Raw genomic sequence first — 24,189 nt, 5'->3', positions numbered from 1 at the left:
GCTACACTGGCACGGAATCGCCAGATTGACTCCAGCGGTGTGATAGAAGCCAGCGCTTCTCGAAACGAGCAGTTTGATGTAGCTCTTCTTTGACGTTTGAAATAGGGCCCTATCCCTCTGTTCCTCTTTTCAATAGACAGTCAGGCTCTTTTGGAGCGGACGTTACCACACCATAATGGGGGGGTTGTGCAACGCAGAAACCCACAGGGCCCCATCATTACCTGGCAGTGCTGCTGCGTTCAGTATCAGCACTCTCCAGTGCGGTTTCTCTCCCTGTCTCCTCGCTACCTCTGTTGACCTTGCTGTGGCACAGGAAGAAAGGAAACAACAAAACAGACTGTCTCCTCTGCAAGGCTGCCTGGCGATGGAGGTTATATTGTATGTTCAGACAGAGCTCTCTGGTTTCAGAGGCTCAGATATCTGATGCTTCACTTGTACTGTACATGACCTTAGAATAGCTCTTAGTGGTCTAGGCCGAGTTACTGTACAGCACTGTGACAGCTGTTGAAAAGGACTAAATAAATGTAATTGATCAAAACAATCACCGTAGGTCAGAGAAGTCTGAGTATGGGAGCAAGAAGAGGAAAATGGAAAAGTAAAGAGCAGATATGATCTTGCTGGTGATCCATTCATAGCCCTCACTACTAGGCTAGGGCGGTATACTGTGGTATTTGGAAATAGCCAATGGGATGGTTTTTTTTTTTCAATACCGTTGAAACTTTCTTTGACGTTTTTTCAATACATTTGTATATTTGTAGCTACTTTTTAAGTAAATGCCTGCAGTCAACTCGTGCCATGCATTAGGAGATGAAGCAGATCGGGTTCTTCATTTCACCCGTCACATTATTTTACATTATGAAGCTTACCTTAGTTCCCCAGAACAGTTGAGCCAGTCACGTGTTTGTTTGTAAATAGCACTACGGGAGAAAGCAGGAGCAAATGAGTCCAGTTGTGTATTGACTTGTCACGTTTTATATTGAAAGTAATGTTGTTTTTTTCTTCAATAAAGTGATCGGGGGCATGTAGCTATAGTTTTCCTTTACAGAAAGTACAACACATTCGGGCAGAAAATAGCTTCATTTTCATCAGATGTAAACGGAAGTGCAACACTATTTGGCTGGCAGCCACCCACGTAAAGGTTCTTTTTTATTTTTTTATTTAACTAGGCAAGTCGGTTAAGAACAAATTCTTATTTACAATGACGGTCAAACCCGGACGATGCTGGGCCAATTGTGCGCCGCCCTATGGGACTCCCAATCACGGTTGTGATACAGCCTGGAATTGAACCAGGATGTCTGCAGTGACGCCTCTAGCACTGAGATGCAGTGCCTTAAACCGCTGCGCCACTCGGGAGCCCAAAAGCAATGTCTTTTTTGCAAAAACGATGCATGGCCATCACATTTCTAATGTTTAGGCCTATCATAGAAAGAATGTAGCCAGCTACATTTCCTAATGTTTTGTTAAAAGTTAGTCTTGCGTTTTACGTGAGAAAAATAGGCTGGGTACACCTACACAAGTCAAAGTGCTGTCTGCTGATAGAATGCCGCTTAGTGAATTCTCATCCGAGTTTAGAAGTGCAACTGCAGTACAAAATTAGTCTTATGCCGAGCAGAAATTACAATAAGAAGCATTTTAGATCTGGGTTTACAAAACGCAGAATTCTGCCTAAACACGACCCCTAAGTTTAACTTGCTATCTACGTAAGTGGCTGAATTAATAAGGTGGCGGGGCATCATATTGTGTTAGCTTTGACTTAGCTTTCTGCCGTGTTTGAGAAGTCAATCTTGATTTTCCTTAAGGTTTTTTCTCCTCTCCTGTCTGCTCCTCCCCCCTCTTCTCAGAGCAGGGAAGCCCATTGCCCAAGCGACTCCAGACTCCACACAGACACAGCGTGTAGACATGCTGCTGGAGAGTACTGTCAAAACTTTGCGTTTAAACTTTGTTCATTTGCACAATGTCTCTCATTCACATTCATTTGGAAATGTCCATACTAACCAAAAATGACATTCAGTAGCTCCTACATATATATATAGCTCATATCTCTTTATGAGCTGTTTTGCCTGTATTTGCAATTTTGTATATTTTTGTTTGCGCTCATTAGCATATTTAGCTAGCAGCCTCCATGAAAATTCGCTATTACTTGTGCAAATTTTGTTAACATTCTGGTAATAGACGCACAATGTATTTTTTTTGTTGCCCACTATTGTACTAAGCCGGTAATACCGTAAATCCCTGTGTGAGAGAAGGACGGTATGATATGAATATCTGGATACCCCCCCAACTCTACTCACTACAGCAGGAAATGCCAGATGAGCCAAATGTGTCACTGTGGTGCTATGCGTGACACTTCAGTGGAAGTGAAAGTGTGCTAGAGGTTTGACTGTGTCACGCTGTACTAGAAAGAGAAGGGCTCTGAATCGATCTTCCTCTTCCCCTACCAGAGGTATTGTTCTGGGGGATAGGGGAAGGTGACCAGAAGGGAGTAGTGGAGCCTTAGTACCCAATGACTTTGGAGATATTTCCTTTAAAACACTGTGTTCTTTGTGTCTGTACATTTGGGTGTGTATTAGAGATGGGGGGAGAGAAAGAAAGAGGGGACTGAGTTAATAGGCCCATATCCACAGAGCGTCTAAGAGTAGAAAATTGGTCGTAAGTGCTGAGAAGAGACATTTTACTTCTACTTTAGGACCTTTTCTGCGATGCTTTGTGGATACGAGCCCAGACCCAAATCTCAAACGCAGCATGGTCTCGTGTACAGTGAGGGGGAAAAAGTATTTGATCCCCTGCTGATTTTGTACGTTTGCCAACTGACAAAGAAATTATCAGTCTATAATTTGAATGGTAGGTGTATTTGAACAGTGAGAGACAGAATAACAACAAAAATATCCAGAAAAACGCATGTCAAAAATGTGAAAAAATGATTTGCATTTTAATGAGGGAAATAAGTATTTGACCCCCTCTCAATCAGAAAGATTTCTGGCTCCCAGGTGTCTTTTATACAGGTAACGAGCTGAGATTAGGAGCACAGAAAAACAATCCAGACCTGAATGGGATGCCTTTTTATTTCCCTGCTTCTCCCAAAAGTGAATCACACCCTGACCTGTCAACAACTTCCAAAACCTAGCGTTTCCATCCTGTAACGTCCTGTAAAATCCTTTGTGAATAATGAACGAGCCCAAAGCCGAAGGAGTCAGTGGCGTCACCCTGCGAACTGGGCTCTTTTGGTGCGTAGAGAGGTCAAGGCCCGGATATTTCTCCCCTCAGCGCTGCCATGTTTACAAGGCCATAAACAGAGCCTGTTGGAGCCCCGACTCCCCATCCCTCATATTTCTGCCAGACAATCTCAGCTTTTTGAGGCTCCCCCCTTTTGACAAACACAAACCACTGGCCCCGCCCTCATGGGAAGGCTGGACAACACGTTGTGACTTTGGACTGAGTTTACGTTTGCTAGAATCAGTGCTCCAACCGTACATAACACAGTCTATATGGAAGGCCACTGGAAATACCTCTGTAAGTAGTATGTGTTAAACTGTTGGATTAGTTGATCTGTGCAGTGGCTCATAGGGCAACAATGGATGTTTCTCTTGTGCAAGAGGTTTTGCTAAGTGGAATGGCCTTGGGGGTCCATTGCAGTGTATGCGGGGCACGGTCTGATACCCTTCGAACCCTCTTAACTCCATCTTTGCTGACCACAGAGAAAATAGCGTTACATTTTTTTCCTCTCGTCTGGCAAGCCATACTTGAAAACCCATTGTTGCCCTGCCTCATGTCGTGATTCAAATCAACCAAAGATGGCCTTGGCCTGCTCTTCGCTGTCTATCACTTCTTATCAAGGCAGTGGGTGAGCTTTCACATATGTCCTGCTGCATACTGACTCTCTCTCCTTCCTTCTGTAATGTCTACTCTTCCTTATTTCCTTCCTTCCATGGAGTCTGAAGTGTAAGACAAAGCCCACAAACTTTTGACTGGTACTGTATATATAGACGGGAGTAATTACACAATTTTGGCAACTTTTATTTCTGTTACATTCCCTATTGGACCCACTGCTATGCTATTTCTCTCCTGTTCTATTGGCTTTCATATCAACTTTCTTTCGTTGTCCAGAAGCCAAAGGAACAGTCCTGGTCATATTAGCAACCCATCCTAGTTGTTGCATCTTTAAAGTTCCCCTCTTTCTAACAGAGATTTTCATCTCTGTCACCTGTTTATCAGGTGCGCTGTTTAGAATGGTGTATCCCCGGGAATTACATTCTGGCAAATGTTTAATTTTTTTTTAGTTTTGTTGGCTGCTTCATTACAAGAGTTGCATGTTCTGTTAAGATGCATTGCCATAATCGAAATGTCATTTCTGTTATGTGTCATGACATACATTTCTCAAATGGCAGGTCAATTTAAATCTTTTTGGTCACGTTGTCTGGCGCCACATTTTCCTAACGCAAACCCTGGTCTGAGTGGATGTCACTTCAGATTTCGTTGCGTGTTCGCTCTATAGTTAATCTGCCCGAAATGTGGGGACAAACTCGTAATTTCACATCCCTCTGCTGACTGTCAAATTCCATGCTTTGGAAGGGCACACTGCGGGTAATTCTTGTGGACAGGATGGTTGTTTTGCTTGTTTTTCTCGCTGTACAGTGCCCAATGTTGTTTGAGACCACTATTTATTGAGGCGCTCTAGCCATATTTGCGGCGATGGTCTTTTCTTCTCAGAGCCAATGACTTCATCTCAGTGACAAGACTATAGGACAAAAGCCAACCTGCTTTTCCACTCACAGGCATTAGTTTCGATGCTGACCTGCTTTTGTCCATCCATAACCAAGGAAGGTCACTCATTGATGGGAAACTATTCTGTCTGCAGAGACCAGCATAGTCAACCTAAGAGAATGGAGGGTCCATAGCAGAGAATATGTCTGAAGTGCTGTCTACTATTTATGTAGTGCACCTGTGAGCGATGTGTTGTTTTCACGGGTAGACATTCAGAACGTCATCCTTCTCAAGCTATGTTACTATCCGCAGAGCCAATGTCAAGTAACTAGCCCTGACACCACACACACACTCCTGCCGGTCGTGACATGTTTGATTCTGCCCTCTCCAACACTGTGTAGTCTGTTATTATGGCCAGATTTGCTTCCCTTTGATCTCTCCAAATGGCCTGGTCATTAATTCTAGCATACAATTTGTGCATGAGCAGCTGTCCGTCCAAAAGTATTTCTCAGCTCGGGGCTGCATTGGGTCAAAACTAAACAAATGGGAGTGAGAACTGACATGTAGGTGGACTGATACTGATTATAGGCTGAGTATGGGACCAAAATCAGGGAATGATATGATACTGAACACAGGTTTTACAAACAGGAAACTGATGGAGAAATGTAATTGTCTCTTGCCATTGTTGAAATGACTGTTTTACAGAACTGTTTTGTTATATCATAACTGTGCCTTAACAGCATCCACTTTTTCTTTTGATGGCGGTTGGCCAAAGTCAATGAATGTATGCTATATTATTGTATTTCTTCTTAGCGTTACACAGTAGCTTCTCTGGATCCCTTTTCTTCAGCATTTTAGCTTCTCTGGAACCCGAAGTTCACCACACATCACTGACCCAAAGTAGTGGCAAGTTCCTCTCATGTTTGGGTGGAGAAGTTACGGGAAAGCTACCTCTAAAAACACGCTAGTGTTTCTGTTGGCTTGGCTAACCGTGGGTGGGAGAGCTGAGGTGTCCTTGCCTCTGTCCCAGCTGGGTTTTCATCTGACAGCGTAGGGGTGTGAAAGGCCATCACGCCTCGATTAGAACACACAAAATCCACCTCGTTAAATGTAACAATGTTTTCGTTAGCTTATTCATAATAAACAGAATCGAAGAACGGTGGGAAACTTGCACCTTTTGCCTTTTGGTCCACACTGAACCATGTAGCTTATGGTTTCCTCCTTTTCCTTCCACGCTCCTGGCCGCAGGTTGATCCATTGTTCTGCAATGGCGGCTTTAGCGAAAATTCCCTTTCTCACCTACTGCTGATGGCCTGAGTTGAAATGCAGAAACTGTGTTTAATTTTTCTCTGCAGATGTCGAAGATTTATTATGAGTGTCACGAGCGGCTCGCTCGAGATCTATTTTGAAACTGTTTGGGCGCTCTAAGTGGTTTAAGGCACTCAGTGCTAGAGGCGTCACTACAGACCCTGGTTCGAATCCAGGCTGTATCACAACCGGACGTGATTGGGAGTTCCATAGGGCGGCGCACAATTGGCCCAGCGTCGTCTGTGTTTGGCCGGGGTAGGCCTTCATTGTAAATAACAATTTGTTCTTAACTGACTTGCCTGGTTAAATAAAATAAATGGTGAACCAGAGAGATTACTCAAAGATCTGGGTTGTGAGTTTTATTCCCATTCGTGTTCTGCTTATTTTGCTCACGGGGCTCAAGTGGTGTTTCTGTACGTATACTACAGCTCCGTCAGGCTAGGCCTCAGGGAGAGCTCTGACTGGATAAAATATCCCTCCCTCCCTGAGGATTTTATTTTATTTTCTTCTCGTAAGCACCGATCAATAATGGCTCACTTCACTGCACTCCACTGCACTTATCGATCCGTCAATTCCACCCAGGCAGTGTTGGCTTGTCTGGGCACAGAGGGACGTCAGAGGGGAGGAGTGGAGGCAGGGAAGAATAAAGCGTAATTCAGAGTTCCCAGACGTGATGGTCCAGTGTCCCATTGTGACATAGCTACACAGCTCAGAGACCACCATCAGTGGGGGACGCACAGCCCGAACGCGCACCTTCCCAAAATTCCCAACCAACGCAGATCCGCGTACTGCAGTTTCGCGGGGTCCTATGTACATGCGGCAAAGAGAAAAATTAGCAGTTTTTATAGCTATTCTCATGCCATTCTACACATTTTGCCATGACGCTGAGAGAAAATGTTGCCGTTTTTAAGCTAATTTCCTGCAATTCTACACATATTGCCATGGGGCATAATGAAAAATGCGCAGTTGTATAGCAAGTCTCCTGCTATTCTACGCATTTTGACATGAGGCTCAGAAAATGTTTCAGTTTTACAGCAAATTTCCTCTAATTCAGATGTTTTTTTTTTGCCACGGCTTATGATGTTCATATGCGATCTATTCTAGAACACTACTGCGTGTACACGTGTTGGACTATGCGAGATACTTTAGCCCCAGGCCATTTAGCTGTCTTGTCTAGTACAACATGCTCACTGTCAATCATTTTTTTGGAGGCTCTGCAACTGCAGGCCGTTCTAAAAGCTTAATGAGTATTTTAAAATGTACATTTGGTACGTATACTAGATTGATCTATCGCAGTAAAATAGGTATACTGTACAGTGGACATGTCATCCAGATGTTGGCTGATTCCGTTTAGATTTTTCCCCAAGCTGTGTTTACTCTGTATTAAAAAATATATATAATGCAGGTTTTCACTCTCAATCACACTTTTTAAATAGAAAATCCAATTTTGTTGTTTTTCTATGTCCACATCAGGAGACCACTTTTGAGGTCTGGGAAAAATCAAACCAATTTAAAATGTTGGTATAGTTACCCTTTAATACAAGTGTGCACTAGCCAGAGACCGTTGTATTGTTATAGATTTTTCTGTAGCACTCATGTTTTTGGGAAAGCTTTCCATCTTTACCAGAACACGGTTATCATTAGCATCATTGGTAACACACACCCCATACCAAAATAATTCTACATTTAAAATTTAATTTTCGAAGAAAAAAATTGGATGCATTTTAGATACATTTTACATACGTAATATTAGGTTGGAATGTATATCACAATTTATAAACTGGTTGGTTTGAACCCTGAATACTGATTGGCTGACAGCCGTGGTATATGAGAATGTATACCATGGGTATGACAAAACCATTTATTTTTACTGCTCTAATTACGTTGGTAACCAGTTTGTAATAGCAATAAGGCACCTCGGGGGTTTGTGATATACTCCGCGTTGCATGTTGCCCAAGAACAGCCCTTAGCCGTGAAATATTGGCCATATACCACACCCCCTCGTGCCTTATTGCTTAAATATATACAGTATATCACATTGCATCAGAAAATGTATATGTATTTTCAAAATACATTCTGAAATATACTGAACATAAAAATATGCTACAATGTCAATGATTTGACTGAGTTACAGTTCATATAAGGAAATCAGTCAATTTAAATAAATTCATTAGGCCCTAATCTATGGCTTTCACATGACTGGGAATACAGATATGCATCTGTTGGTCACAGATATCTTTTAAAAAGAAAGTAGGGGCATAAATGTATTTCCAAAAACGTGTTATCTGTGTGTTGAAATAAGGAGTGTTCCCTCATATATCTCCCAAGTAACATTGTGTTGAATCGCCATGTTTTTACTATTGGCATAAGATCTTTGATCTTAAACATAAAGGACAAATGGCTATGGTCCGTAATTATTGTAGGAATATATACATTCAGAAACAGTCAATGAAAGAACATTTTACAATAGAAAAGTCCATTCTTGAATATGAGTTGTGGATGTGAGAGTAATCGGCATATCCTCTTTCAGTTGGACGTTTATCTCCACAGTTCACACAGACCCATCTCTTTTGATGTTGTGGTTTTAATACCTTCGACATGTTAGGAAGAGGATGTAGTTGATGACTTGTCTAAAATTGCATCCCGCACACGGTTAAAATCACCCCGCCTCATATAATATTCCTGTTACATTGAGATAGTGTAAGGTCGTTAATGAACTTTGGGTCATCTTCATTTGGACAGTAAAAAAATCAGTAAAGTGACTTTTTCCTGTGCCAGGTTTCCTTTTACCATTAAAAATACAGTTTGGGTCTGTAGTAATTTCTGTAGACTTTAATGGGACTTTTTAAATCAATGATAATTGATACCTCTCTGGATCTTGAGGACTAGGTGGAGGAGAAGGCCAACCCATCCCAAGCTCACCCCAAACCTTTCACTTTCTACTGCTGATAGGTGAGTTTCTTAAAAAGATAAAAACACATGTTGGTGTTTTTAATTATTTTTCAAATCAGAAAATACCTTAGTTATTTTGGCAGGCTGCACAATTCCATAGATATTCCATGTCAGATGATAATGTGTTCACACACTATACATACAAATTAGTGGATTTGGCTATTTCAGCAATACCCATTGCTGACTGGTGTATAAAATCGAGCACAAACAGCTGTGCAATCTTCATAGGATTACATTGGCCATAGAATGGCCTAACTGAAGAGCTCAGTGACTTTCAACGTGGCACCGTCATAGGATGCTACCTTTCCAAGTCAGTTAGTCAAATTTCTGCCCTGCTAGAGCTGCCCTGGTCAGCTGTAAGTGCTGTTATTGTGAAGTGGAAACATCTAAGAGCAATAACGGCTCAGCCGCGAAGTGTTAGGCTCAGCCGCGAAGTGTTAGGCGTGTAGCGCATAAAAATGATCTGTCCTCGGTTGCAACACTCACGACCGAGTTCCAAACTGCCTCTGGAAGCAACGTCAGCACAAAAACTGTTAGTCGGGAGCTTCATGAAATAGTTTTCCGTGGCCGAGCAGCCGCAGCACACAAGCCAAAGATCACCATGCGCAATGCCAAGCGTCAGCTGGAGTGGTGTAAAGCGCACCGCCATTGGACTCTGGAGCAGTAGAAATGCATTCTCTGGAGTGATGAATCACGCTTCACCATCTGGCAGTCCGACGGACGAATCTGGGTTTGGCAGATGCCAGGAGAATGCTACCTGCCCGAATGCATAGTGCCAACTGTAAAGTTTGGTGGAGGACGAATAATGGTCTGAGGCTGTTTTTCATGGTCCGGGCTAGGCCCCTTAGTTCCAGTGAAGGGAAATCTTAACGCTACAGCATACAATGGCATTCTCTATGATTCTGTGCTTCCAACTTTGTGGCAACTGTTTGGGGAAGGCCCTTTCCTGTTTCAGCATGACAATGCCCCCATGCACAAAGCGAGGTCCATACAAAAATGGTTTGTCGAGCTGGCCTGCACAGAGCCATGACCTCAACCCCATCGAACACCTTTGTGATGAATTGGAACGCAGACTGAGGGCCATGCCTAATTGTCAAACATCAGTGCCCGACATCACTAATGCTCTAGTGGCTGAATGGAAGCAAGTCCCTGCAGGAATGTTCCAGCATCTAGTTGAAAGCCTTTCCAGAAGATTGGAGGGTATAGCAGCAAAGAGGGGGACAAACTCCATATTAACGCCCATGATTTTAGAATGAGATGTTCGATGAACAGGTGTCCACATCCTTTTGGCCATGTAGTGTATGTCTTTATAATAGGGTGTGGGCATAAAAAAATGGGTCAACTTGGAGCACCGCGATCTCCTAAATATTCTTGGCATTCAGCTCCAAAAAGTGACTTTCTGATCACTTATACCATGGGCAAATATGTATAAAATGTTTTGTTCAAATCAAAAGGGCAAAAAGTGATAGAAATCAAACAGAACGACCCTTTAATCATTACTGTCATTTCACTTTTCCTCTGGCTATGGTCGTCAGAGAGCCAAACTGGCTATTTAAACTAATCTATTTAAACTGACTGTATACATGACCCATGTTGGGAGTTACTGTATTCTCTCCACCACTATAAGTAGGGGGAGGACTAGACTGGAGAGTAAACAAAGCTAAGGGATGAGGGGACAAGAAAAGACAACCAAGTCTAGAGATGGAGAAAGAGAATGACTTGCGGTTTGCTATGAGACCACGAGAGTGAGAGCGAGGGATGGAGGTCCGAGAAGGAAAGGGCGCTTCTGTGTTGGGCCTTAGAAAGAGAGATGGTGTCTGATACTGGGAGGATGAGGGGAGGGGGCTTAAATCCATACAATACATCACAGTGGGCTTTCCATAAGGGGAAACGGCGCCACTCTCCGCCCCCAGCACATTTTTGTTGTCGTTTTTTGTTTTGTGGACGAATCGGAAGTGAGGTGTGTCTAGCAGTGGATTAAAAACAATTGCAGTACCTATTCTGCTGTTCTATCACGCGGGCAATGATGTCAAGAGGGGAGAAAAAAATCTGCGTTCGCTGTTTGCAGTAACTTTTTTGTTGTTGTCATATCCGAAACAGACGTGGCAGTTTCACCATTAAGGATTTCATCTTGAAGGCGTGGTGGTGTGGGTCATGTGGTAAAGAGAGGGAGTGAGTGTTTGTTTGGGTGGAGGTGGATCATGCTGTCGATTGGGGGGGGGGGGGGGGGTACTGTGGAGTGGAGCTGTGTCAGCCAGTGAGCCGCACAGCCAGGGCTGAGGCCAAGCTAGGCCAGGGTGATGTCATATCTCCTGGGGAGTGTGGTACTGTAGTAGCACAGAAGGGAGGCTGCTCTGTTGCTCTGCACCATGTCTTTGTCACACACTCACTCCCCAGATCTATCGACCGGCTGGGCTGGGGCTCAGTGTGCGTGTGTGCAGACACACACACAAGCGTGCACACACACACACACACACGTGTGCACATTTCTTTGCTCTTGCAAGAGCACAAGCAGACGGCCACACACACACGTGCCACACAATTTCCGTCGTTCCCCCTGTCTTACCCACCCTAAGTCTTTGATAACATCTCTCCTCCATGTCCCCCCTCCCTCTCTCTCTCTCTCCCACTTTCCTCCTAGTCACACCACACTTTCTCCCTCGCTCTCTCTGGCTGCGATCAGATTTCAGGAAACAACAGATCTCCCTCTCATCCCCTCCCCCTCTCCTCTCCTCCCCCTTTCCCTCCAGCTCTGCTGCCAAACCCCACACACAAACGCTCACTTCCCTGTCATTCCCTGGACAGAGGGCTGAGGTAGAGAGAGAGAGAGAGAGAAAGAGGGAGAAAAGGAGTGCAGCAGTGAAGGAGGGACGTGGGGGAAAAGGCTGCGTGTCTGTTTTGCAGATGAGAATGTCCTCATGGCGGTCTGATTTTGACCAGTGAGGATCTCTTTTTTTATTTGAAAGCAATCTCTCATTTGTACACAATCTGTGTTTCTGGATTTTTGTCATTCTACATTGGACTGGAGTTGGTTAAGGATGTTGACTTCTCTCATGCTAAAATTGGAGTTATTGTCTGAGTTCCTTGGTCGAGAGCTGCGTCAAAGGAGTGTTTCTTCAAGATTCAATGCAAGGTCACTTCATTGACCATCCTCTGTGGATCTCTAGTCACTACGGACATTCTGAACTAAGCAAGATTGGCTACGGAATCTTTGACTTTGTCCTTCCTTTGGAGATGACACGCATTCTACATACATACTTCAAACACACACTCTCCTACTCTGAATGACTCTGCAGTCTTTCCCCACGCACGGAATTCCTGGAAGATGTGTGTATGCAGTAGTTCCTGTGAACCGTGCTAGTCTGATGGATTCAGGAATTCAGGAAGATGTGTGTATGCAGTAGTTCCTGTGAAACGTGCTAGTCTGATGGATTCAGGAATTCAGGAAGATGTGTGTATGCAGTAGTTCCTGTGAACCGTGCTAGTCTGATGGATTCAGGAATTCAGGAAGATGTGTGTATGCAGTAGTTCCTGTGAACCGTGCTAGTCTGATGGATTCAGGAATTCTCTCCTGCTCACATGCTCATCGGACATTCCCTGGAAGCCTAAGTCTTTGAAGGCCTTTTTACCTCCTAAAGACCTCCGTAAACTGTACAACAGAACTTCATCTTCCCGTAAACTCCCAACACGCTCCCGACAATGTCTGAGGCTAATATCATCACTGCTGTATTCTAGTACGTTCTCATTCCCAACCAACGTCAGACTGCTCTCTGAGACGATTTTCCGTTGAACTCCAGCAGGATTTGTCTTGTTGAGCTGTGTGGTTGGTTGTAACTGCAGGGTTCACGTTCCTCTCGTTGGCTCATGCCTGTTACCCTGCAGGTCAAAGGGTAAGTGGAGCTGGAACTTTGTCTATTGCTGCCTATCACAAGGCCAAATCATTTTGATGATTTATCTTGATAAGTACTGTATGACCTCACTCAAGGGACAAGTGTAGCAGTTTGCAAGGGCTATAGGACTTTGTTCTTCTTTGAAAACCGGGGTTGGAACCGGTTCAGGGAACAAAACTGGAAAAGAACGTCATTTTTCGAGGAACAGAATGAGAACTGGGAACGAAGGTGATTTATAGTGTTCCGGAACAGAACCGTTATTTTGAAGGCATGGCAACCAGTTAATAACGTTCTTTTGGGTTCTGGGATATATTTTTGGGGACTCACAAAAAAATGCAACGATGCGCCTATGCAAAGCCCTCACTCTGTCACTTATGACAATCTGCCTGACAGCTAAACTCTTTGCCTGTGCGTGCGTGAAATTAGGAAGAGGGATTTTTATTTAGAGAAGAATGGATTCACTTTTTCAATGCTAGTTAAGGATACTATAGTTGTCATGTTTCACATTGGATTTATTAACTACAAAAAGGTAAGACGTGTTTTTATTTTCATTCTGGTGTCCCTCTGCACACACGCGCTTGTTAGCTAGCTAGCTACAAGATGCCCAGCACTTCAAGCAAAGCTTCCTTCACTCTCTCTCGCAAAATTCCAGTCGCATCTCGTGCCCTACACTCCTCTGTCCAATGCATGTTAACAACTATCGCTTGCCCGCTCCATAGCAAACTCCTCTATCCACACTAATTGGTGAAGTAATTTAATGTCGAGCTAAATGTAAAAAAGGTTTAAAAAGGAACAGAAAGGAACAATATAAACCGTTACTTTTTTGGGGTTCGAACCGGTTCCAAACTTTATTTTGCTGATCGGAATAGTGGAATGAAAAAAAGGATGGTTCTGTTTGGAACAAAACGATTTGAAAATCATTTTGGTTCCAACCTCTGCTTGAAAATGGGTTTGTCAAGGAGAGTTGAAAAGGTTTGGGTTGGAAATCCATCATTTTGGTGTCAAGTAGACCTAGATGAAGAATACAGCAATGTCAGTCTGCATGTTATCAGAAACCACATTTTATTTTTAGGAGTGCGTGAAAGTATATGAAGATTATTGAAGTGTGTGTGTGAGTAAGGGATCTTCTGTGGTCAGGGATTTTGATCAAACATTTCAATAAGCAAATGTAAATGTCAACCTCTTACTGTATTTCACTAAATGTAAAAGTAGCCTTTTTCTTTCAAAAAAGGTTGATGTGTGAGGCTGTGGCATGCAGAAGTTGTATGGGTGAGAACACAAACTGAACGGGCTGATGTTACTGAAGGAGAGACGGAAGTGCAGGATGACTCTGAATTTCAGTTGGTGGTTAGTTGAAATCTGGGTTTTTTCTTTGGCCAGACATTCTGGTAACAGCCTAGTGTGGTTGGGGATTCCTGTCTCTTTTTCTCTTTCTGTCCATTTCTTTCTGTCGGTCTGTCTCTTTCTGTTGGTCTGTCTCTGTCTCGCGCACACACACACACACACACACACACACACACACACACACACACACAATGTTCCTTGTGAAAGCAGGACCTGAGCAACAGCTAAGAACCCCCCCCCCCCCCCCGTGACCTAGTGGTGAACTGACCCTGTCAGTTGTCAGATAAATGGGCTCCTTTTTTCATTAAGAGCTTTCTTTATGTCTCTCGGTTTATGGCCCTCATGCCTACAGCCACATCAATGGGGATCCCCCATCCACATAAGAGCTTCGGCTCAACGTTATCTCTATGTTATCTACCCCACGCTGTCAGCTACATTGACTGAACTGTGACAAAACAAGACAAAACAAACATGCATCCCACTCGTTCTCTTCCTCCCCTACCTGTATTGGTTAGCAGTGCGGTCATTGTAATCGGCTCGAGCTCCGTAGGAACTGTGAGCGCTGGGCTCTGAATCAAATCGAATGTTATTTGTGACATGCTTCGTAAACAACAGGTGTAGACTAACAGTGACATGCTTACTTACGGTCCTTTCCATCAATGCAGAGAGAGAAAACAAAAATAGAGTAATAAATACACAATGAGTAATGATAACGTGGCTATATACACGGGGTACTGGTACATAGTCGATGTGCAGGGGTATGAGGTAATTGAGGTAGATATGTACATGTAGGTAGGGGGTAAAGTGACTAGGCAACAGGATAGATAATAAACAGTAACAGCACATTATGTGATGAGTCAAGAGTCAGTGCAAAAAGGGTCAGAGCATATAGCTATTGGTTAACTATTTAGCAGTCTTATGGCTTGGGGGTAGAAGCTTCAATCTCCTTGACAAGGTCTTTGTCACCGCGCAGCTTTCTCTGTCCCTCAGGCTTGGGTTGGACCACCACCTGTCCAGCACCAGCACTCCAGGCTGGAGTGACCTCACCTCCACTGCACAGAGCTGGCCACAGAGGTGCCTGACAGTAAATGGAGTAAATCCCAAGCAGTGGTGAGCTAGGTGCTATCAACCGTGTTATCTGCATTGGGAGCCTGTCGGGGCCTGAGCTGGTATGTCCCCTTAGCTCCTTAACCTGACCTCTGACCTTTCGGTCCATCCATCAACCGCGACCCTGCCTACTGCCCAGACATCTTTCTGTTGGCTCTGGTGACTGCTGCCTGTTTTATCAAGGCCCACCAGCCTCCCAGTCTTATCGTATCCGGGTCTATTCACTCCCCAGCGTCGGACTGACTGTCTCTATTTCCGCCCATGCTGTGGCTCCTGTAGGCAGGAAAGGTCAGGCCAACCTCTCTCCAGTCTCCAGGCTAGAGTGGTGTGGTTTACTGTCATATATGGAGTTCCGTGATTTTCTGTTCTCCCACTCCCTGAGGGCGGGCAGCTAGGTTGCTATGGTTGGATGGAGTCAGTGTCATCTCCTTTCAGTGCACCCAGGAGCCAAGTTTAGGAGTGTGGCTCAATTGACAGATTTTTCTCCTTTTTAATTTTATTTCTTTGCTGCAGGATTTAACTTTGCATGGGTATTTTATTTATTTCATTTTTCTCTCCGAGACCCCTTGTCTCTCTTCAGGCTCAGGCTTGGGCTTTTTTTGTTACTGCACAATCTCATCACATTTTGCATGAGGCTATATGCTCACCTACAGTGCCTTGCGAAAGTATTCGGCCCCCTTGAACTTTTCGACCTTTTGCCACATTTCAGGCTTCAAACATAAAGATATAAAACTGTAATTTTTTGTGAAGAATCAACAACAAGTGGGACACAATTATGAAGTGGAACGAAATTGATTGGATATTTCAAACTTTTTTAACAAATAAAAACTGAAAAATTGGTCCAATGTTGACCTAAATGACTAATGATGATAAATAGAATCCACCTGTGTGTAATCAAGTCTCCGTATAAATGCACCTGCTCTGTGATAGTCTGAGGTCCGTTTAAAGCGCAGAGAGCATCATGAAGAACAAGGAACACACCAGGCAGGTCCGAGATACTGTTGTGGAGAAGTTTAAAGCCGGATTTGGATACAAAAAGATTTCCCAAGCTTTAAACATCCCAAGGAGCACTGTGCAAGCGATAATATTGAAATGGAAGGAGTATCAGACCACTGCAAATCTACGAAGACCCGGCCGTCCCTCTAAACTTTCAGCTCATACAAGGAGAAGACTGATCAGAGATGCAGCCAAGAGGCCCATGATCACTCTGGATGAACTGCAGAGATCTACAGCTGAGGTGGGAGACTCTGTCCATAGGACAACAATCAGTCGTATACTGCACAAATCTGGCCTTTATGGAAGAGTGGCAAGAAGAAAGCCATTTCTTAAAGATATCCATAAAAAGTGTCGTTTAAAGTTTGCCACTAGCCACCTGGGAGACACACCAAACATGTGGAAGAAGGTGCTCTGGTCAGATGAAACCAAAATCGAACTTTTTGGCAACAATGCAAAACGTTATGTTTGGCGTAAAAGCAACACAGCTCATCACCTTGAACACACCATCCCCACTGTCAAACATGGTGGTGGCAGCATCATGGTTTGGGCCTGCTTTTCTTCAGCAGGGGCAGGGAAGATGGTTAAACTTGATGGGAAGATGGATGGAGCCAAATACAGGACTATTCTGGAAGAAAACCTGATGGAGTCTGCAAAAGACCTGAGACTGGGACGGAGATTTGTCTTCCAACAAGACAATGATCCAAAACATAAAGCAAAATCTACAATGGAATGGTTCACAAATAAACATATCCAGGTGTTAGAATGGCCAAGTCAAAGTCCAGACCTGAATCCAATCGAGAATCTGTGGAAAGAACTGAAAACTGCTGTTCACAAACGCTCTCCATCCAACCTCACTGAGCTCAAGCTGTTTTGCAAGGAGGAATGGGCAAAAATTTCAGTCTCTCGATGTGCAAAACTGATAGACATACCCAAAGCGACTTACAGCTGTAATCGCAGCAAAAGGTGGCGCTACAAAGTATTAACTTAAGGGGGCTGAATCATTTTGCACGCCCAATTTTTCCGTTTTTTATTTGTTAAAAAAGTTTGAAATATCCAATAAATTTCGTTCCACTTCATGATTGTGTCCCACTTGTTGTTGATTCTTCACAAAAAAATACAGTTTTATATCTTTATGTTTGAAGCCTGAAATGTGGCAAAAGGTCAAAGTTCAAGGGGGCCGAATACTTTCGCAAGGCACTGTAACTACACTACTCGTCCAAGCTAGCATTTACAACTTTAGAGTAGCCTCCTGAGTGGCGCAGTGGTTTAAGTCATTGCATCAGTCGCAGCAGCGACCGGGAGACCAATGGGGCGGCGCACTAGAGTCGTTAGGGAAGGGTTTGGCTGGTAGGGATGTCCTTGTCCCGTCGCGCACTAGCGACTCCCGAGGCGGGCCGGGCGCAGTGCACACTGACACCAGGCCAGGTGTACGGTGTTTCCTCTGAGACATTGGTGCGGCTGGCTTCCAGGTTAAGCGGGCATTGTGTCAAGAAGCAATGCGGCTTGGTTGTGTTTCGGAGGACACACGGCTCTCGACCTTCGCCTCTCCCGAGTCCGTACGGGAGTTGCAGCGATGAGACAAGACTGTAACTACCAATTGGATACAACAAAATTGGGGAGAAAAAGGGGTTAAAAAATGAAATAACTTCAGAGTAATTGTGACGTATGCCTGAACAATGTAAATACTATGCTTAGACGAGGACAGAGATATGAGTGGTATACCCCAGTTGTTTATCAGTAACCAGCTGCATGCTCGCTCGCTCGCTCTCTCTCCCCCTTTACTACTCCCTGTCATCCATCCTCATTGACAAATCTCTATCCCCAATGTGGGGTTCTCCTAGACAACTGGACGTGTTGGCAACACTCAGAACTCACTTAGCCCCAGTAATGACTCACTGAGCAGGGTTGATGGAGGCTATTGACAGGGCCTCCCATGTTACTGCACAGTAGATGGGCGTCGTGACGTAGCTCAAGGAGCGCTGAGCGAAGGCAAACCAGACATTTTTTTTTAATGAACAAACAACAGAATGGTGGGAACGTTGCTCATCAGCAGGCTGTCAGTGTGTCTCTCTGGGAGGCCTCTCTTTCTCCTTGTTGTCTGCCTTGAGACTGCAGCGTGCAACAGGTCCCTGAGGCAAGCAGACGGACTATGTTTTTATGATGCTGTGCTGAAGTGGTCTTCTTTACATCTCTTCACTCTCTCTTTCAATTCAATTCTAGGGGCTTTATTGGCATGGGAAACACATGTTAACATTTCCAAAGTAAGTGAAGTAGATAATAAACAATAAAAATGAACAGTAAACATTACACTCACAGAAGTTCCAAAAGAATAAAGACATTTCAAATGTCATATTATGTACATATACAGTGTTGTAACAATGTGCAAATGGTTAAAGTACAAAAAGTAAAATACATAAACATAAATATGGGCTGTATTTCCAATGGTGTTTGTTCTTCACTGGTTGCCCTTTTGTTGTGGCAAAAGGTCATATTTCACCCAGTAGATATGGGAGTTTATCAAAATTGGGTTTGTTTTCAAATTATTTGTTTATCTGTGTAATCTGAGGGAAATATGTGTCTCTAATATGGTCATACATTTGGCAGGACGTTAGGAAGTGCAGCTCACTTTCCACCTCATTTTGTGGGCAGTGTGCACATAGCCTCTCTTCTCTTGAGAGCCAGGTCTGCCTACGGCGACCTTTCTCAATAGCAAGGCTATGCTCACTGAGTCTGTGCATAGTCAAATCTTTCTTTAAGTTTGGGTCAGTCACGGTGGTCAGGTATTCTGCCACTGTGTACTCTCTGTTTAGGGCCAAATAACATTCTAGTTTGCTCTGTTTTTTTGTGAATTCTTTCCAATGTGTCAAGTAATTATTTTAGTTTTCTCATGATTTGGTTAGGTCTAATTGTGTTGCTGTCCTGAGGCTCTGTGGGGTCTGTTTGTGTTTGAACAGAGCCCCAGGACCAGCTTGCTTAGGGGACTCTTCTCCAGGTGCATCTTTCTGTAGGTGATGGCTTTGTTATGGAAGGTTTGGGAATCGCTTCCTTTTAAGTGGTTGTAGAATTTAATGGCTCTTTTCTGGATTTTGTTAATTAGCGGGTATCGGCCTAATTCTGCTCTGCATGCATTATTTGGTGTTTTACGTTGTACACAGAGGATATTTTTGCAGAATTCTGCATGCAGAGTCTCAATTTGCTGTTTGTCCCATTTTCTTTTGTGAATTCTTGGTTGGTGAGCGGACCCCAGACCTCACAACCATAAAGGGCAATGGGTTCTATAACTGATTCAAGTATTTTTAGCCAGATCCTAATTAGTATGTTCCTTTTGATGGCATAGAATGCCCTTCTTGCCTTGTCTCTCAGATTGTTCACAGCTTTGTGGAAGTTACCTGTGCCGCTGATGTTTAGGCCAAGGTATGCATTGTTTTTTTGTGTGCTTTAGGGCAGTAGTGTCTAGATGGAATTTGTATTTGTGGTCCTGGTGACAAGACCTTTTTTGGAACACCATTAGAGATTTACTGTCAGGGCCCAGGTCTGGCAGAATCTGTGCAGAAGATCTAGGTGCTGCTGTTTGCCCTCCTTGGTTGGTGACAGAAGCACCAGAACATCAGCAAACATTAGACACTTGACTTCAGATTCTAGTAGGGTGAGGCCAGGTGCTGCAGACTGTACTAGTGCCCTCGCCAATTCGTTGATATATATGTTGAAGTGGGTGGGTCTTAAGCCGCATCCCTGTCATGTCTCTCTCTATTATTCTATCACTTTCCATTTCTCTCCTCTGAAACTCCCTCATTCTACCCTCCTCCCTGTATATCCCCCTCTCTCATGTTGTCTCTGTTAATCTCCCGCTCACTTTCGCTCTCTCCTCCTGTCTGTGTGATGAGAGGCGACCCGCGATGCTGCAGACGCAGATCGCTCCAGACAATGGAGACACAGCTGCACAGTTCAGATGAGACGGACAGACAGACAGTCAGACGGACAGGCACCTGAGAGAGCAGCTGGCCTGCTGCCAACTGCAGGAGCAAACAAGGCAATTGAAGAGCAAGAAAAGAGTGGGAAGGGGAGGCTAAAATCAAGAGAGACAAAAGAGGCTGCGAGAGAATACATACTGTAGAAAGAGATGCGCTAATGCGGAGAGGGGCTTAGTGCTTATGACATCCACTCTACTTTTGAGGCTCAATCTAAAGAAAAGCAGATCAGATCTCTCTCTCTCCCCTGAGGGTATTTCCATGTACAAATGACACGCTCATTTCTCTAAGCTGAGTGAAAACCTACACCTGTAAATAGAGATGGTAGTTCCTGGAAACACACTGTACTGCTTCGTAGTTGTTGCTTTGAGGCCTAATGTTGTGAAGCCATTAACCTTTGAGTTTGTTCTGATAGTCCGGTGCCTGTGTAACCGATGTGAAATGGCTAGTTGGTTAGCGGTGGTGCGCGCTAATAGTGTTTCAATCAGTGACGTCACTCGCTCTGAGACTTGAAGTAGGGTTTCCCCTTGCGTTGCAAGGGCCGCGGCTTTTGTGGCGCGATGGGTAACGATGCTTCGTGGGGTGTCAGTTGTTGATGTGTGCAAGGGTCCCTGGTTCGAGCCCGGGTTGGGGCGAAGAGAGGGACGGAACCTACACTGTTACACCTGTCCTTTCGATTTCTTGTTTGCATGGCAAGGGATCTGAATTCTGACTTTTAATCACTTCATAATTCATAAATAAAATTGATTTCAGTAAAAACACTGCCTAATTGCTAGGTCTACCTTTACTTGTTACTTCTATTAATGTGAATTATCCTCCCTCCTCATGAGGGAGAGAAAAGATAAGTGGGGGTTTGGTAACGGGATATACAAGGCAATGTTTCTTACAGAATGCAGAACTAAATATGTGTTGATATTAGTTGGTAGGGGTCTTCAACATGATTAGATGTATTTCTAATACCTTAAGACTTTTCTTGGTAAGATGGTGTCTAAAAACCCCTTTTCCATCTGTTTGACTAGAAATCAAAGTCTTTGCTTGTTCCTAATTTTTAGGATGGAAAATGGTTGAACATTTTATATATGCCTTAATTTAAAAAACATATAGACTGTTCGCTTTCATTTGACACCTAATTCGACATGCTCATGGATCCTTTACGTGGAAATGCCCTCAGCTAATCAACCATGTGATGAAGATAAAGCGAATCTGATCAAAACTAATGCCCTCGGTCTAAATTCTTCGTCTCTCAGTATTTCATTTAAGCGAACAATTCGCCACAAGTCTTGCATAGTATTTTTCCTAAATGTTGGCTCCATTGATGAGAGATGTCTCGATAGGACTCACCTGGTTAAATAAACGGATATGTAAATGACCGTTGATGTCAGCGATTGTTTTTGCCGTCGGTCTCCTACGCCTTAGCTGTGGAGTTCGAATATTTTCTTTTGACATGCTAGTCGCTAAGCGTAGTTTAGCCTCTGTACTGTACAGTGTTCTCTGTGGTGAATGGTGGCCCGTGGAGAGCACTCGGTCTATCCAGTATCAACAGGGAAGTGGTGAATTAAGCCATTGTGTTCTCATTAGAGACACTTCTGTGTGGACGCTGGCAGCTGTTAATCTTGGCACAAGGACACTGGGATTAGCACACACACGGTCCGTGGCTCAGATAAACCAGGCCCAGTGGCTTAGAAATTTGTAACACTCGTACTTTTTTAATTTTTTTATCTGGCGTTACATGGTTTTGCTGTCTGTTTTGTGACCTTCTCTAAAACAAGATACCAGTTATTTTGAATTTGACACACAAAAAGCCTGTGACACATAAAATGTACTATCTATAACCTCTCCGCCATTGTTGTTCATCTATACTGTATCAATCCTGCCTCCTAACTTTTCTCTCTGCTTTCCTATATATATATTTATAATTTTTTTCTTCTCTTCTCAGCTGGAATGTCCTGAGTCAGTCCCCCGGGCCCAGAGAAGAACTCCCAGCAGCAGCAGCGGCAGCCAGCGCTGATGGGACCTGCTGCTCCAGTATGAGCCTTCAAGATGCCAGCTGCGGCTATGCTAGCACCAACGCTAACGCCAATGTGGCGGCTAACACGGCTAGCGGCAGCATGCGGCGGCGCCTGGAGGACCAGGAGTTCACCCTGCGCGTCTACCCGGGCGCCCTGGCCGAGGGAACCATCTACTGCCCCGTGGGCGCCCGCAAGAGCACCACGGCTGCCGAGGCCATCGAGCGCTTGCTGGAGCGCCTGAGCCTGGACGGCACCAAATGCTACGTGTTAGCTGAGGTGAAGGAGTTCGGCGGGGAGGAGTGGATCCTCAACCCCAGCGACTGCCCCGTCCAGCGGATGATGCTGTGGCCCCGCAACGCCCTGGAAAACCGCTGCGGCCTGGGCAGTGGCGAGGACTACCGCTTCCTGCTCCGCGAGAAGAACCTGGACGGCTCCATCCATTATGGGGGGAGTCTCCAGATGTGGCTGCTTGTGACCGAGGAGCGCCGCCGCATGGTGGAACGGGGTTTCCTGCCCCAGCCCGCAGGGGGCGAGCACCCTTCCGACCTGTGCGCTCTCCCCGAGCTGACGGAGCGCGCCCTGCTGGAGAGCCTGCGCGCACGCTTCCGTCAGGAGAAGATCTACACCTACGTAGGCTCCATCCTCATCGTCATTAACCCTTTCCAGTTCCTACCCATCTATAACCCCAAGTATGTCAAGATGTATGACAACCACGCGTTGGGCAAGCTGGAGCCGCACATCTACGCGGTGGCGGACGTGGCCTACCACGCCATGCTGCAGCGACGGAGGAACCAGTGCATCGTCATATCCGGCGAGAGCGGCTCGGGGAAGACCCAGAGCACCAACTTCCTGATTCATCACCTGACCGCCCTCAGCCAGAAGGGATTTGCCAGCGGGGTGGAGCAGATCATCCTGGGGGCGGGGCCTGTGTTAGAGGTAAGGACTTGATTGGTTTGTTGACTGGTTGTGGGGTTTTAATATTGTGTGTGTGTGTGTGTGTGTGTGTGGGAGAGGCTCCAACTCTACATACACGAGTGCGAATGTGATCGATGTTTTGTGAAATATGGCTGCTGACTGGGTGGTGCTAGAAAGACAGGTAGAGGGGTTAAATATCAAATGAAATGAGGATAAACTAGTGGTCGCGACTTTAGCCTAAATTCTCATGTCTTACTGTCTCATCCTTCTTTATCCCATCCTTGGCCTCAGGTAGTGATATCCTCTTCCTTGAGACTTGAATTAATGCCAGGTATACACTTCATGATTTCGCCCCACATGTTTTTGGCCGTCCCAGATGAATTTTCATGATCGGGGTGAAATCCTATGAACTTGGGTTAGGGTCAGTACGTTGGGACTCACCGATAATGGCTGTTCAGTTCTCCAGACCCCTGTCGGATGTCCCGATTTAAAAATAAATAAATAAATAAATAAAAAAAAATTTAAAAATATTTTATTATTATTATTTTTTTTTACATTTTAGGACATTTCAGAAATGTAGGTCGTGCATCTTGTAGTATGAGCAGTGCTACGACGCGGTTGGGCAAGGACTACTGCCAATAGCCAATGAGCACTCAGCAAGACCAAAACAATGATGGCGAAGAGGAAAGCAACAACAACACGCACCGTGTGGGCCGAGGTGTTGGAAGACAGATTGGTGAAGCTGCGACCTATTTATAAAAAATAAAAAAAATGTTCACCTTTATTTAACCAGGTAGGCCAGTTGAGAACAAGTTCTCATTTACAACTGTGACCTGGCCTGACGTACCAAATGCAGGGCAGGATCAGCTAGAGAATCATTGTGTAATGTGAGCGCCCTCATCCTGGGGTTGAGTGAAAGAATATCTGGAAATGTGAGCACGTCCCAAGTTAAGATTTTAGAAGTCGTATAGTATACGCTGTCCAGCATAACTGTAAATG

The 24,189-nt window shown here is 44.6% G+C and overlaps 1 protein-coding gene across 9 annotated transcripts in view; it reads left to right on the top strand.

The window, feature by feature from the left end:
* Positions 1-24,189, top strand: part of myo9ab (myosin IXAb) — a 234,826-nt gene that overhangs the window by 56,653 nt on the left and 153,984 nt on the right. For 4 of the 9 annotated variants that reach the window (XM_029758350.1, XM_029758349.1, XM_029758348.1 and 1 more), the window contains exons 1-2: positions 11,752-12,851; positions 22,203-23,211. In XM_029758350.1, coding sequence (XP_029614210.1) covers positions 12,826-12,851; positions 22,203-23,211 — 1,035 coding nt within the window. In that variant the 5' untranslated portion in view covers positions 11,752-12,825. Of the gene's footprint in view, positions 1-11,750; positions 13,381-22,202; positions 23,212-24,189 lie in introns of those variants that run through there. The other 5 variants (XM_029758342.1, XM_029758343.1, XM_029758341.1 and 2 more) reach the window with 3 other exon arrangements.

Source organism: Salmo trutta, chromosome 7 (genome assembly GCF_901001165.1).
Source record: "Salmo trutta chromosome 7, fSalTru1.1, whole genome shotgun sequence".
In the NCBI taxonomy this organism is placed as follows: domain Eukaryota; kingdom Metazoa; phylum Chordata; class Actinopteri; order Salmoniformes; family Salmonidae; genus Salmo; species Salmo trutta.
The sequence above is the reverse complement of the archived record's forward strand: the minus strand, read 5'-3'. Positions and strand labels throughout refer to the sequence as shown.